This window comes from Pristis pectinata, chromosome 21 (assembly GCF_009764475.1).
Source record: "Pristis pectinata isolate sPriPec2 chromosome 21, sPriPec2.1.pri, whole genome shotgun sequence".
Classification (NCBI taxonomy): Eukaryota; Metazoa; Chordata; class Chondrichthyes; order Rhinopristiformes; family Pristidae; genus Pristis; species Pristis pectinata.
Window position 1 is genome coordinate 37,699,377 of NC_067425.1, and position 15,028 is coordinate 37,714,404.

The following is a 15,028-nucleotide window of genomic DNA, read 5'->3' on the forward strand; positions in this document are numbered from 1 at the left end:
GAATCCTCTGCAGTAACTTACCTACCACAGATGTTAGACTGACTGGTCTGTAGTTCCCAGGCTTTTCTTTGCTGCTCTTCTGAAATGAAGGCACAACCTTCTCTACCCTCCAGCCTTCTGGCTGATGGTGATGCAAATATCACAAATAGTTGTTGTTTGACACTGTTTCTGGCTCTCAGTAATTTGTAGCTTTTCCTGTGATTGACATTTGACATCCTCCTCTTTGCGAACAGCCAGTGTTGAAAGTGCTTGAACTGTCACGACACATCTGATGTCAGGTCATTACTATGACCATGATCAGACCCATTTGAATAAGATGGAGAGCTTTATACTAGATTTGCAATGAACCGAAGAGAACCAGATTTGTGATAAATGCTTCGGACGAATGCAGTCTTGCCTTTTACATGAAGAGAAGCGGATTAGAATGATCCTTTTACAAACTGATTCAGTAGATGGAAATTACATAATACGTTCAGAAAGTTTCACGTGACATTTCAATTCAGTTGATGGAAGTTCTGTTGAGCATTGAGACTGAAAGGGTATTACTGCTGGATGCCCAGTAATACCCTTTCGAAGATTGTGCTGCCTGGCGGAACCCTGTTAATAAAAATACTTTGAGCTGAACAGTTCTGACTAATGCAGTATTACCAGAATCAGAATCAGGTTTATTATCACTGTCTTATGACATGAGATTTGTTGTTCTGTGGCAGCAGTACAGGGCAAAGGCATAAACATCCATAAATTACAAAAATAAATAAATAGTGCAAAAAAAAGGAGTAATGAGGTCACGGGTTGATGGCCCGTTCAGAAGTCTGATGGCGGAGGGGAAGAAGCTGTTTCTGAATTGTTGAGTGTGGGTCTTCAGTCATTGAATGTGTACCTCCTCCATGATGGTAGTAATGAGAAGAGGGCATGTCCCGGGTGGTGAAGGTCCTTCGTGATGGCTGCCGCCTTGAGGTGTCCTCAGTGGTGGAGAGGGTTGGATGGAGCTGGCTGAGTCTACCTCCCTCTGCAGCCTCTTGCGATTCTGTGCATTGGAGCCTCCATACCAGGCAGTGATGCAGCCAGTCAGAATGTTCTCCACCGTACATCTGTAGAAATTTGTAAGATCCTTTGGTGACATACCAAATCTCCTCAAACTCCTAACGAAGTAGAGCTGCTGGCGTGCCTTCTTCATGATTGCATCAATGTGTTGGTCCCAGGATAGATCCTCTGAGATGTTGACGCACAGGAATTTGAAGCTGCTCACCCTTTCCACTGCTGACCCCTCTATGAGGACTGGTGTGTGTTCTCCTGACTTCCCCTTCCTGAAGTCCACAATCATTTTGTTGATCTTGCTGACATTGAGTGTGAGGTTGTTGTTGCGAGACCACTTAACCAGACGATCTATCTCACTCCTGTACGCTGGCTCATTGCCATCAGAGATTCTGCCAACAACAGCGGTGTCATCGGCGAAGGTATATGTGGTGTTTGAGCAATATACACCTTTATATAAAGCAAAATAGTTTAGAATTGTTTGCATAACAAATCCATCCAGCTGATGGAAGTTAGTTCATACACTGAAAATGAGCCTTGCAAATGATGATATTGTCTCCTTTCAGTGCCAATGAATAAGTAGAGGCCTTCATTCTACAATTACTATTAAATAGAGATATGTCTCACGTTGAATAAGATGGACTGCTTTATTAGGCCAGCAGAGTTACATCTAAAGTGAGATGAACATCTCATGCTGATTTTTATACAAAGTAGATGAGAATGTTTCTTGATACAAATTGATTCCATTGACCATCATCATGCGGCAGCAAACTGTTTTGCAGCCAGTGCCATGGTCTCCAATGGTGAGGGTGGAAAGGGGAGGAAGGGCAGGTGAATTCAGGAATTCCGGTTCTTGGATCATTGGGATCTCATCAGAGGTGACCTGTACTAGAGGGACAGGTGCACCTGAACTGGAAGGGGACAAATATCCTGGTGGGGAGCTCTGCTGGGGCACCTAAGGAGGGTTGAGACTAGTCTAGCAGAATGGTGAGACCCAAAGTAGTGGTGGTGCGGCAGATGAGAAAGTTGAAGCAAACACAGAGGTTAAAGCAAGCAAGTTCAGTAGGCAGGGCAGACAGGGGCAAGTCAGGGAGTGATCTCCCTGACAATGTAAGGAACCTGACAGGTGAGGCAGATGAACACAGGGCGTGGATCGGTACATTGGACTGGGATGTTACAGCTGTTACTGAAACATGTCTGAGGGACGGGCAGGACTGGCAGCTCAGTGTTCCGGCGTACAGATGCTTCAGGTGTGATAGTGGTGGGGGTAAGAGAGGAGGGTCAGCTTTTGATTAGGAAGAACATCACGGCAGTACTCAGAACAAAGGACAGTGCAGCACAGGACAGGTCCTTCAGCTCACAACATTGTTAAGCTAGCAATTAAATTGAAAATAGTGTCGCAGGGTGACAGGGTAGTGAAGAAAGCTTTTGGCACCCTGGCCTTCGTCAGTCAGGGCATTGAGTATAGAAGTTGGGAGGTCATGGTGCAGTCGTACAGGACGCTGGTGAGGCCGCACTTGGAGTATTCTGTTCAGTTTTGGTCGCCCTGCTGTAGGAAAAGTGTTATTAAACTGGAAAGAGTGCAGGAAAGGATGTTGTCAGGACTTGAGGGACTGAGTTATAGGGAGAAGTTGGATAGGCTAGGACTTTATTCCTTAGAGCCTGGGAGACTGAGAGGTTATCTGATAGAGTTGCATAAATTCATGAGAGGCACAGATAGGTGAATGTGCACAGTCTTTTTCCAAGGGTTAGGGAATCAAAACCATAGGGTATATCCCATCACACTCTGGGGGTCAGACACAGAGTGAACTCCCTCTACACCGTCCCATCACATACACTGGGGTTCAGACGCAGAGTGAACTCCCTCTACACTGTCCCATCACACACCCTGGTGGTCAGAGATAGAGTGAAGCTCCCTCTACACAGCCCCATCACACTCTGGGGGTCAGACACAGAGCGAACTCCCTCTACACCATCCCATCAGACTCTGAGGGTCAGATACAGAGTGAAGTTCCCTCTTCACCGCCCCCTCACACACTCTGGGGTCAGAGACAGATTGAACTCCCTCTACACCATCCCATCACACACTCTGGGGGTCAGACACAGAGTGAAGCTCCCTCTACACCATCCCATTGTTGTCCCGATTTTAAGTTCCCACTCCTGTCTGCTGCAAAGTCATACAGTGCCACAGATTAATTCTGTTAAAATGCATTTATTAGCAATATACCTCGGGAGAATTGTTTTTTATATACAAAATAAACTTTATTCATAATAAAAGACAAACTATATACAATTACAAAACAGGCAAACCTTTACACTCTTGTACAGATCATTCATTAGTGTTACCTTTTTATATAAAAAAACAGCACCGATGCCACGTGTGGCTCCCTGGAAGCTACCTGGTCCCATATTTACAATATTTAGGGGCTTCCTCATCTGACCCCGCCCCTCCCTCTCCAGTGGCAGAAGAACCCTAAACTGTAGTCCTTCCCCACCGAGCCTTTGCGCTGGCTGCGCCCAGCTTCAGTGCGTCCCTCAGCACGTACTCCTGCAGCCTGGAATGTGCCAGCCGGCAGCATTCCCCTACGGACATCTCGCAGTGCTGGAAGACCAACAAGTTTCGGGCAGACCAAAGATCGTCTTTCACCGAGTTGATGACCTTCCAGCAGCAGTTGATGTCCGTCTGTGTGTGTGTCCCCGGAAACAGCCTGTAGATCAGAGAATCTTCTGTTACGCTTCTGTTGGGGATGAACCGTGACAAGGATCCCTGCATCTTTCACCACACCCTCCTCGCAAACCCACAGCCCGCAAAGAGGTGGGTGACTGTCTGATCTCCAGCACAGTTCTCCCGGGGGCAGCACGCGCTGGGAGTGAGGTTCCAACCATACAGGAAGGATCAGACTGGGAGGGCCCCTCTCACTGCCAGCCAAGCGAGGTCTTGGTGCTTGTTGGTGAGTTCTGGCGATGAGACATTCTGCCAGATGGTCTGGACAGTCTGCTCAGGGAACCACCCCACAGTATCCATCGAGTCCTTCTCCTGCAGTGTTTGCAGGATGTTCCATGCTGACCACTGCCTGATGGACTTGTGGTCAAAGGTGTTGGTCTGGAAGAACTTTTCCACAAAGGACAGGTAGTGCGGCAGCATCCAGCTGACTGGGACATTGTGTGGCCATGGGGCCAGGCCCATCCTTCGCAATGGCAGGAACAGGTAGAACCTCAGTGCGTAGTGACACTTGGTGCCCACATACTTGGGTTCCACACACAGCCTGATGCAGCCACAGACGAAGGTGGTCATCAGGAGGAAGGCGGTACTGGGGACAACTTTACCCCCATTGTCCAGGGACTTGTGCACGGTGGCCCGTCGGACCCGTTCCATCTTGGATCCCCAGATGAACTGGAAGACGGCACGGGTGATTCCCAAGCCAGAGGAGCGAGGAACAGGCCACACCTGCGCCAAGTACAGCAGCCCTGAGAGCGCTTCACACCTGATGACCAGGTTCTTCCCAGTTATCGATAGGGAGCGCTATTCCCACAGTCCCAGTCTCTGCTTCTCCTTCCCAATCCGTTCCCGCCAATCTTTGTTGCACACCTCGGCCCCTCCGAACCAGATCCCCAGCACCTTCAGATAGTCAGGCCTGACGGTGAAGGGGACATTGGATCGGTCGGGCCACTTGCCGAAGAGCATGGCCTCGCTCTCCGCACGGTTAACTCTGGCCCCTGATGCCAACTCAAACTGGTGGCAGATGCTGATCAATCCACAAACTGACCTTGGGTCTCAGCAGAAGACGGCGACGTCGTCCATGTACAGGGAGGTTTTCACCTGGGTTCTCTCACTGCCTGGCAACGTCACCCCTCTGATGCTCTCGTCCTTCCTGATGGATTCGGCAAAGGGTTCTATACAGCACACGAACAAGACAGGGGAGAGAGGGCAGCCCTGCCTGACTCCAGACTTGATGTGGAAGCTGTCTGTTTCTCACTCATTGATTTGGACTGCGCTGCGGATGTCTGTGTAGAGCAGTTGGATCCAATTCCTGATTCCCTCCCCAAAGACCATTTTGGAGACCACATCCAGCATGTACGTGTGTGATACCCTGTTGAAGGCCTTCTCCTGGTCCAAGCTGACCAGGCAGGTGTTCACCCCTCTGTCCTGCACGTAGGCGATGGTATCCCTGAGTAGCACGAGGCTGTCAAAGATCTTCCTGCCAGGTACAGCACAGGTTTGGACCAGGTGGATCACCTGTCCCAGAGCAGACCTGACCCTGTTGGCGATGGCCTTGGACAGGATCTTATAGTCCACATTCAACAGTGAGATGGGTCTCCAATTTCTGAAGTCCGCCCTCTCCCTCTTCTGCTTGTAGATGAGGGTGATGGTGCCCTTCCTCATAGACTCTGACATACTGCCAGACTGAAGCATAGCATTGTACACTTCCAGCAGGTCCAGGCCCATCCAGTCCCACAGAGCCGAGTACAACTCTGCCAGTAAGCTGTCGCTTCCGGGAGTTTTATTTGAATCAAAGGAACGGACGGAGCCAGTCAGCTCCTCCACGGTCAGTGGTTGGTCCAGACTCTCCCGCTTGCTGTCATCTAAGACCTCCGTGATAGAGGACAGGAAGTTCTGGGAGGTGGTGCTGTCTGTGGCCTTTTTGTCGTACGGATTGGCATAGAAGAATCTACAGATCCTTAATATGTCCGTCTGCGAGGATGCTACTGAGCTGTCCTCTTCCTTAAGGCTGTGGATCACAGAGCTCCCCCTGTACACCTTTTGGAAGAAGAAACGTGAGCACGTCTCATCCTGCTCCACGGAATGGACCCTGGATCGGAAGATAATCTTGGAGGATTCGGAGGCATGGAGCTGGGCTTGCCGGCTCTTCACCTCTCGGAGTTCCTCCCTCGCATCCACCCCCCTCGACTGCAGGAGGAGGAGTTGCTGCAGGTCTATCTGGAGTTGGCACAGTTCCCTCTGACTCTGTCTTGCTTTCTGGACCCCCCTGTGGATGAAGAACCTCGTGATGTTCTCCTTTGTTGCTTCTCACCAGTGCACAGGGGAGTCAAAGAGGGGTTTCACGGTTCTCCAACCTGCGTAATCCCTCTTTAGTTCCTCAGTGCTCTCTGGGGTCAGCAGCTTCACGTTCAACTTCCACGTCCCCCTGCCTGCCTTCTGGTCCTCCTGTAGGTGACAGGAGGCCTGAAGGAGACGGTGGTCAGAGAAGACCACCGGCGTGACATCGGTGGATCTGACCGTGATTGGCTGCGACATGAACAGGAAGTCGATCCGGGACCGGGCTGAGCCGTCCGACCTCGACCAGGTGTGTTGCAGCTGTGCTCTGCCCACAGGGGTGCTGAAAGGTGTCGCACAACTTGGCATCCTTTACCGTTCCCATCAGGAGTCTGGAAGTGCTGTCCAGTCTGTTGTTGGCACTGCCGGATCGTCCAGCCGCATCGATGATGCAGTTGGAGTCACCGGCCAGAACGACCGGCCGGGACGTCACCAGCAGCGGTGGGAGCTGCTGGAGGACAGCCAGCCACTCGCTCTGCACGGGCGAGGCGTACACGTTAATTAACCGGAGCGGAGTGTTCTGGTACATCACATCTGCCACGAGGAGCCGCCCCCCACCACCTCTCTGACCCCGGTGATTGAGAAGTTGCCCCCCGCATCAGAATCCCCAGGCCGGAAGCGCGACAATCATTGCCCCCCGACCATACCAACAGTCCGTGGGACCACCATCGCAACCACCTCCGATAGTTGCGTAGGTGTGGTAGACCGCATTCTTGTAAGAAAGTTACATCTGCCTTTACCTTGGTGAGGAACTGCAAGGCGTTAACACACCGCGCGGTGCGCTTCACACTGTGCACGTTTAGAGATGCCAGTTTTATCTCCATGGCTCTTTTGGAGTTCAGTACCAGTTACACAGTCCATTTTCATTTGTCCTGGGCCCTCATGCCCACAGCTTTGGTGAACTGCCTCACCGATTCCAGGCTCAGATATTGGGAGTTGTCTCCCCCTGGGTGTGGGGTCCCTTGTGGGGAGGCTGGTGGTGCCACTGGGGGGGGATCCACCTGTGCCCCTGTTCCTTCCACTGGTGGTCCAGAATCTTTCCTCTCCCGGTGCTGGGTTGCATCAGCTGCAGTGCTGCTCCTGGAGCGGGGGGCGGGGGGGGGGGTGACAACCTCTGTGCTGCTCCCTGTCTCCCGGAGCTGAGGGTCAGCAGGCAGGGTTGTTCCCTCACTTGTTCCTGTCTGTTGTTTCTCTTCCATGTTCTCTCCTCCATTTTACCACTTCCTCTGCCTCCATCGTTGGCTTCTGCTATTGCCTTCATCCTGCAACGAGGAGAGGTTGCTGGTGTCCATCTGTTGCATTACTCTTTTCTTTCCAGTCCCCTTGTTTTCTGTGGCCCGTTGTCTCTTGGGTGGTGTCTGCTCTTCCTCTTCACCAGCTGCCATTCCCTTTCCTGTCCCTCCCCTACTCCCTCTTCCATTGACTCCTCCTCTTGGGGAGGGGGCTGGGAGTTCACAGCTGGAGGTTGGGAGCTCGAGGCGGTTGGGCTGTCCTTGCCCCCCCCCCCCGGTCTCGGTCTCTTCTGAGGGCCCTGTGCTGGTGGGGGGTGTGTCAGTGTCCCTCGGGGTGTTGGTGCTGACACCCCCCCTTATTGCCTGTGCGTAGGTACAGGCCTGTTTTGGGCAGGCCTTGTAGGGGTGGCCTGCTTCCCTGCACAGGTTGCAACGTTTGCTTTCCTGACAGTCCTTTGTGTGGTGATCTTCCTGCTTGCAGTTCTTGCAGATGACTGCGCTGCACTGGGCTGCCACGTGTCCAGGTTTGTTGCAATTGCGACACACCCTGGGTTGTCCCGTGTACACCATGTATCCACGGTTCCATCCGACGGCAAACGCTGAGGGGGGGGGGGGGGTGGATGATGGATCCATTTGCATCAACTCTCAACTTGACCTTCACCTGGCGCTTGCTGGTCCAGATACCAAACAGGTCCTTGATGTCGACGCAGCTTCCTGTTCTGTCAATGTACCAAGCCAGGAAGGTGAGGACGTCCACCACGGGCACATGTGGGTTAAACATGTGCACTGTAACCACGCATTCCTTCTGGGTGGGGAGGGTGAAGAGAGGCTGCACCTTCAGCAGTGACAGCGGAGCTTCGTTCCCCTTCTCCCTAAAGTCCTGCAGCAGCTTCTACCATCCCACCAGGTGCTTGAAGGTAACGTCGAAGTACCCGTTACCCGTGAAGTCCTGGAGGCAGTAGATGTCTTTCACCTCGAACTTGCATGTATCCAGCAAGACCTTCCTGATGAAGAGGTCCCTTGTGAAAGGTCCCTCGCTGAGGTCCTTCACCGTCACCCTGACGGTATTGCGGATCCCTTCTCCCGAGGTGTTCGTTGCTGCCGCCATCCTGATGTGGTTGCTGAACAGAGGAGTTAGACTGGTTTCCCAGTCAGCATTAGGATCCTCCTCTGTGTCAGCAGGTTAAGCTCTCATCAGGCGGCTGCTTGATCGCGAAGAGTCCTCGATATCTTCTCCTTAATGTTGGTGTCTGCAGAGATCTGCCACGATCCACCACGAATTCGTCCTGGAAGAACCACCCTCCTGATCACGGTCTCTCCCCTGCCACAGATTAATTCTGTTAAAACGCGTTTATTAGCAGTATACTGCGGGAAAATTCTCCTCAAACGCTCATGTCGAGTCTTTATCGGAGCTCTCCACAGTCCAAAGCAGCAGACAGTGATCTATACAGATATTGTCACACACGCTTAATGAATTTGGCTCCATGAGTTTCGTTCAGACCTCAGAGAACCAAAGGCAGACATTGCACCTATTGTCCAACATAACTGAGTTATAATCAAGAGATTCAAAGACAGGTCTCACCCTCATTGTTTAAAACAAGCTTCCTCCAGTCTGTTTATTACACCCACCACCCTTGTCCAGTATAATGACCTGCCACCAAGGTCCCGGACACAGTAATTATCACCTTATCCATGAGTCAGCAGCTTGCGAGCTCTTGCTTGCGAGGTATTTTTCCATCAGCTCTAGGTATGGTTACAGTTTTTAACCCTTTACTTCCTCATTCCCTCCTGTTATCATTACATGATAATCTAGAGGGGCACCGAGAATGGGGCCGACAGTTTATTAATAAGGACCTTGCAACAGGTATTTAGACAGGCCAGCACCACACAGCATACTATTACAAGAACGATTAGCCCCACTGCTCCAAGCAGCAGGTATGATGCCCACCATCCTCCTAGTAGCCACCCCAGACAACTCGTCCCTCCTGTAGGTCCCTGCCTAAAGCTATCTACTTGCTTTTGAGTGTCCTGAATGGCATGGGAACTGTTGTAGGACTCATCTCTCACATTGGTGACACATTTGTCCCCTACTATGGCACATACTCCTCCTTGCTGAGCCAACTGGTAGTCCACAGCATACCGGGTCTGCTGGGCATAAAGTCAAAGCTCTGGTTCACTGCCTTCAGGCCCTTCATAGTACTGTTACCCAGCGCGGCCAGTCCACAAATAAGGTAGTTCTGGTTTTTTGCGGCTATAGTTCCTGCCGAACCCCCCAGAGACAGAGTATGCAGAAACCCATAGCCTAACGACGATAAGGGAGATCCCAACGTAATAGGATCCCTCCAGTCCTCACAGAACTCCTCACTAACTGGCCGCACCACAAGTCTTCGTCAGACATGAGCCTTCTGGGGGCAGGGGACTGTGACCGGCCCGATCGCTCCCATTGCAAACCAGGCTGGCAGAGTGGGGGTGGCGGTAGTGTAAGTGCTATTAAAGAGGAACACATAGCCTTCCTTAGCCCAGTAACAGGTTCCATTACCCGATTACAGTGGACTGGGCATCTGAGAATACCAAGAGATTCCAACAACATTTCTCCCATGCTCCCTCAGCTAATTCTCCCTGGTTAGCCATTCTAAAGAGACATTAGACAATTTCACATGGATCTCGTTCCCTTCCCCACAAACCCATCGCTCCCCTGCAAGTAACGTAACACACCTAGTGGCAGCACACTCACACCTAAACCATCCCACCCCAAATCCACATATTCTCTCTGTACAAGTGGTGGCACATGATATCGTGCGCCGTACGATCGCTATCCCACAACCCCATCCTTTACCGGTGAAGCAGCGGGAGAAGGACTGGTGGTCGGTTGTGCTACTAGGACCTGTTACTGTGCTTTGCAAGCATTTACCCGGCAGCAGCCTCCCGTAAGTTCCCGTCTGCCCAATGCACTTTGTTTTCGAGTATCCATATTTTAAGAGAGCCCTAGGGCTCCAGCTTGATCTGTGGGGGGAATGCATGTGTGTGAGTGTGTGTTTGGTTGTGTGTCAGCATGTGAGTTTGTCTACGTGTGAGTGTACGTGTGAGTGTGCGTGTGTGTGGGCATCAGTGTGTGTGTGAGTGGTTACGTGTGTGGGTGTAGGTGCGTGTGAGTGTGTGTGGGTGAATGATTGTGTGTATGAGTGAGTGTGTGTGTGTTAGTGTGTGTTGCTGTGTGTCTGTATGGGTGTATGAGTTGGTGTGTCTGTTTATATGTGTGGGAGTGTGAGTGTGTGTATGTATGGGTGTGTGTAGTGGAGTGAGTGTGTGTGGGAGTGTCTGTGTGTTAAAGTGTGTGTGCGTTTGTGTGGATATGTGTAGGCGTTTGAGTGTGTGTGTGTGTGGGGGGTGAATGTGTGTGTGGGGAAGTTTGTGTGAGTGTGTGTGTGTGCAACTGGGTAGGTGAGGGTGCCTGTAAGTGTGTAAGTGTGTGTGTGTGTGAGAGTGTGAGTGTTTTTGTGCGTGGGTGTATGTGTTACTGTTTGTGTAGGTGTGTGTGTGGGCGGGTGAATGCGAGTGTGAGTGGGTATGTGTCCGCGTGTATGTGGATGATGGGGTGTGTGTGTTTGTGTGTATGGTTCAGTGAGTGTGTGAGAGATAGTATGTGTATGTGTGTAAGTGTGTGTGTGAGTGTGTGTGTGGATGTGTGAGTGTGTGAGTATGTGAGTGGGTGAGTGTGTGTATTTGGGATAGTGTGAGTGCGTGTAGGTGTGTGTGAGTGTGTGTATGAATGAGTGTGTGTGAGTGCATGTGTGTGTGAGTGAGTCTGGGTGTGTGTGTTGGTGAGTGTGGGTGTGTGAATGTGTGTCGTGTGTGTATTATGTGTGTGGGTGTGTGTAGTTGAGTGTGGGTTTGGGGGGTTTGTGAGTGTGTGTGTTTGGGTGGGTGTGTGAATTTGTGTCTGTGGGTGTCAGAATGTGTGTGTGAGTGTGTGTGTATGGGTGTGTGTGTTTGAATATTAGTGTGAGTGAGTGTGTGTGTGGGTTTGTGAGTGTGTGCGCACGTGTGTGTGTGAGTGTATGTGTGCATGTTTGCCTAACTGTGTGTGAGTGTGGGTGTGTGGGAGAAAGTGTTTGTGTGTGTGGGTGTGAACGAGTGTGTGTTTGTGATAGGGTGTGTGTGAGTGTGTTAGAGTGTGTGTGTGTATGTTTAGATGTCTTTGTGTGGATGTGTGAATGTGTGGGTATGTCTGTGGGAGATTGTGAGTGCGTGTGGGTGAGTGTGTGTGACTGTGTGTGTGAGGGCTGTGTGAGTGTGTATGTGTCGGCATGTGAGTGTGTATGGAGTGCTGAGTGTGTGGGAGTGTTTGTGTGTGGGTCAGTGAGTGAGTGTGTGTGTGGGAGTTTGAGTGTGTGTTTGTGTGTGTTAGTGTGTCTGTGTGGATGTGTGAGTGTGTGTAGGTATGTGAGTGGGTGAATGTGTGTGCCTGTTTCAGTTTGTATTTGTGTGTGTGAGTAGGTGTGTGGGGGTGAGTGTGTGTGGGAGAGTGTGAATGTGTGTAGGTGTGTGTGTGTGAGGGAGTGATTGTGTGTGTAAGGGTTGAGTGTGTGTGCGAGTGTGTGTGTGGGTGCATGTGTGTGTGCGAGTGTGTGTGTGGGATGACTGTGTGCAGGTGTGGGAGAGTGTGAGTGGGTGTGAGTGTGTGTGTGCGAATGTGTGTGTGATTCTGTGTGTGTGAATCAATGTGAGTGTGTTTGTGTATGTGTGTGTGGGTATGTGAGTGGGTGAGTGTGTGTATTTGGGATAGTGTGAGTGCGTGTAGGTGTGTGTGTGCGTGTGTATGAATGAGTGTGGTTGTGTGTGTGAGTGTGTGTGTTTGGGTGTATGAATGTGTGTTGTCTGTGTATGTTTGTGTGTGGGTGTGTGTGATTGCTTGTGGGTTTGGGTGTGTGAGTGTGTGTGTTTGTGTGGGTGTGTGAATTTGTTTGTGGGTGTCAGAGTGTGTGTGAGTGTTAAAGTGTGTGTATGGGTGTGAGTATGTGGTGTAGGTGTGTGTGTGTTTGAGTGTGTGTGAATATTAATGTGTGTGTGAGTGTGTGTGAGTGTGTGTGTGGGTGTGTGATTGTGTGTGTGGGTTCACAGAGTGCATTGAGGTAGACAGAGTACAGAGTACAGTGTCACAGCTACATGGAAGTGCATTGCAGGTAGACAATAAGACGCAAGGTCATAACTAGCTGGATTGTGAGGTCAGAGTCCATCTCATCATATAAGGGACCCGTTCAATAGTCTTATCACAGTGGGATGGAAACTGTCCTTGAGCCTGGTGGTATGTGCCCTCAGGTTCCGGTACCCTCTACCTGATGGAAGAGGAGAGAGTGGGGTGGGGTGTTTGATTATGCTGGCTGCTTCACCAAGACAGCAAGAGGTACAGACAGACTCCACGGAGGGGATGCTGGTGTCCGTGATGCGCTGGGCTGTGTCCACAACTCTCTGCAGTTTCTTGCAGTCCTGGGCAGAGCAGTTGCCGTACCAAGCCGTGATACATCCAGATAGGATGGTGCCAATATCTCTTCCCCCAGCTTTCCTCAACGTTCTGGGATACGTTTGTTCAGGTCCCGGAGTCCTCTCCACTTCAGACCAGCAGCACCCCCTCTGTTGCAACGCGGGTACGTACCAATCCATTGCGAAACCTCTCCCCTCTCAGCGGCTGGGCAGGATCGAGGAAGGAAGATGGACAGTTGACAGGCTTGGGTCTCGCAGTCCATCTCTCTCCACTGATGCTGCCTGCCCCCCGTGACACTGTACTCTGTTCTACCTCAATGCATCCCGTTCTACCTCGATGCACTGTTCTACCTCGATGCATCCTGTTCTACCTCGATGCATCCTGTACACCCACACACACCCAACAGCCCCCCCCCCGACTCACTCACACACATGCGCATTTACATGGACATGCACACACACTCACATACCAACACCCACACTCACACACACGCGCACACTCACACTTATTCACACACACACACTCACCCACACGTGCTCACACTATCCCACACGCAGTCACCCACTCACATACCCACACACACTCACAGAATCACACACACACTCGCACACACCTTACACACATTCACTACCCCTACAAACACTCACTCACCCCTCACACACACAATCACTCTCACACACAGCCACCCACATGCACTCACTCTCCCACACCCACACTCTCCCACACCCACAAATACAAACACACTCACCCACCCACACAAACAAACTTACCCTGCACAGACACTCCCACACACACTCACTCCCGTCACACATACGACTCACACACAAACACCCACACACACTTACCCACTCACACGTGAACACACACACACCGACTCACACCCATACAACACACAAACACACACAAACACATTCACCCACTCGCACACACACACACACTCGTTACACAGTCACCTACCACACACACAATAACTCATTCACACACAAACACACTCACACGCACCCATACCCACATATATAGTCACACACACACACTCATGCCCACACGCACACTCACACCCCCACACACACTAAACCCCCACACACTCACACACAAGATCATCTGCCCTATTATACACACATATCCACTCACACACACGCAGACCCACACACACACACTCACACACACCCACACACTAACTCTCAACCTCCACTCACACCCACACGCACTCACCCCCTCACACACTCTCACACACTCATCCAGACACACATGCACAATCACTCACACACACAGACTCACCCACCCACACTCACTCCCTCACCCAAACACTCACCCCCACACTCAAACCCCCACACACTCATTCCCCCCACACACAAACACACTTACCCCTTTCACAGACACTCCCACACACACACACACCCATACATACTTACACAGGTGAACTCACACACAAACACCCACACACATACTTACCCACTCACAATCCCACACATGTGAACACACACACACCGACTCACACACACCCATACAACACACACACTCAGTCACCCACCACACACAATAGCTCACTCACATACAAACACACTCACCCACACCCACTCACACGCACACACTCACCCACTGTAACACACCCACGCACAGTCACCCCCTCACACACACATTCACTCAGACACATGCACACACACAACCCCACACAATCACGCTATCACACACACTTACCCACTCACATACCCACACACACATCCACATATAAACACACACTATCACAAACACACACACTCACACACAGACACACACACATTCACACCCACTCGCATACTTTCTCACACACACTCACACACACCCATGCTCACACACAGTTAGGCACACACGCACTCACCCACACTCAAACACACACACACTCATGCACAAACACGCACACAATCACACACACACTCACTCACACTAATATTCACACAGATAAACACACCCAAACACACACACTCAAACACACACTCACACACTCTGATACCCACACACACAAATTCACACACCCACACAAACATACACTCACAAACCCACACCCAAACTTACACGCATCCACACCCACCCACACACAAACATACACACACACGACACACATTCACACACCCACACACACAACCACACTCAATGATACACACAGGCACGCACATCCAAATTCACCCATGCTCACCAACACACGCACACATATACACGTGCATGCACACACACCAACAACCCTAC

General features: G+C 51.1%; 1 protein-coding gene across 1 annotated transcript in view; it reads right to left on the reverse strand.

Moving 5' to 3' along the window:
* Positions 1 to 532: 532 nt before the first annotated feature.
* LOC127581382 (uncharacterized) overlaps positions 533 to 15,028 on the reverse strand; it is a 60,999-nt gene continuing 46,503 nt past the window's right edge. The window contains exon 2 of the mRNA XM_052035758.1: positions 533 to 1,485. Coding sequence (XP_051891718.1) covers positions 866 to 1,485 — 620 coding nt within the window. The 3' untranslated portion in view covers positions 533 to 865. The remainder of the gene's footprint in view (positions 1,486 to 15,028) is intronic.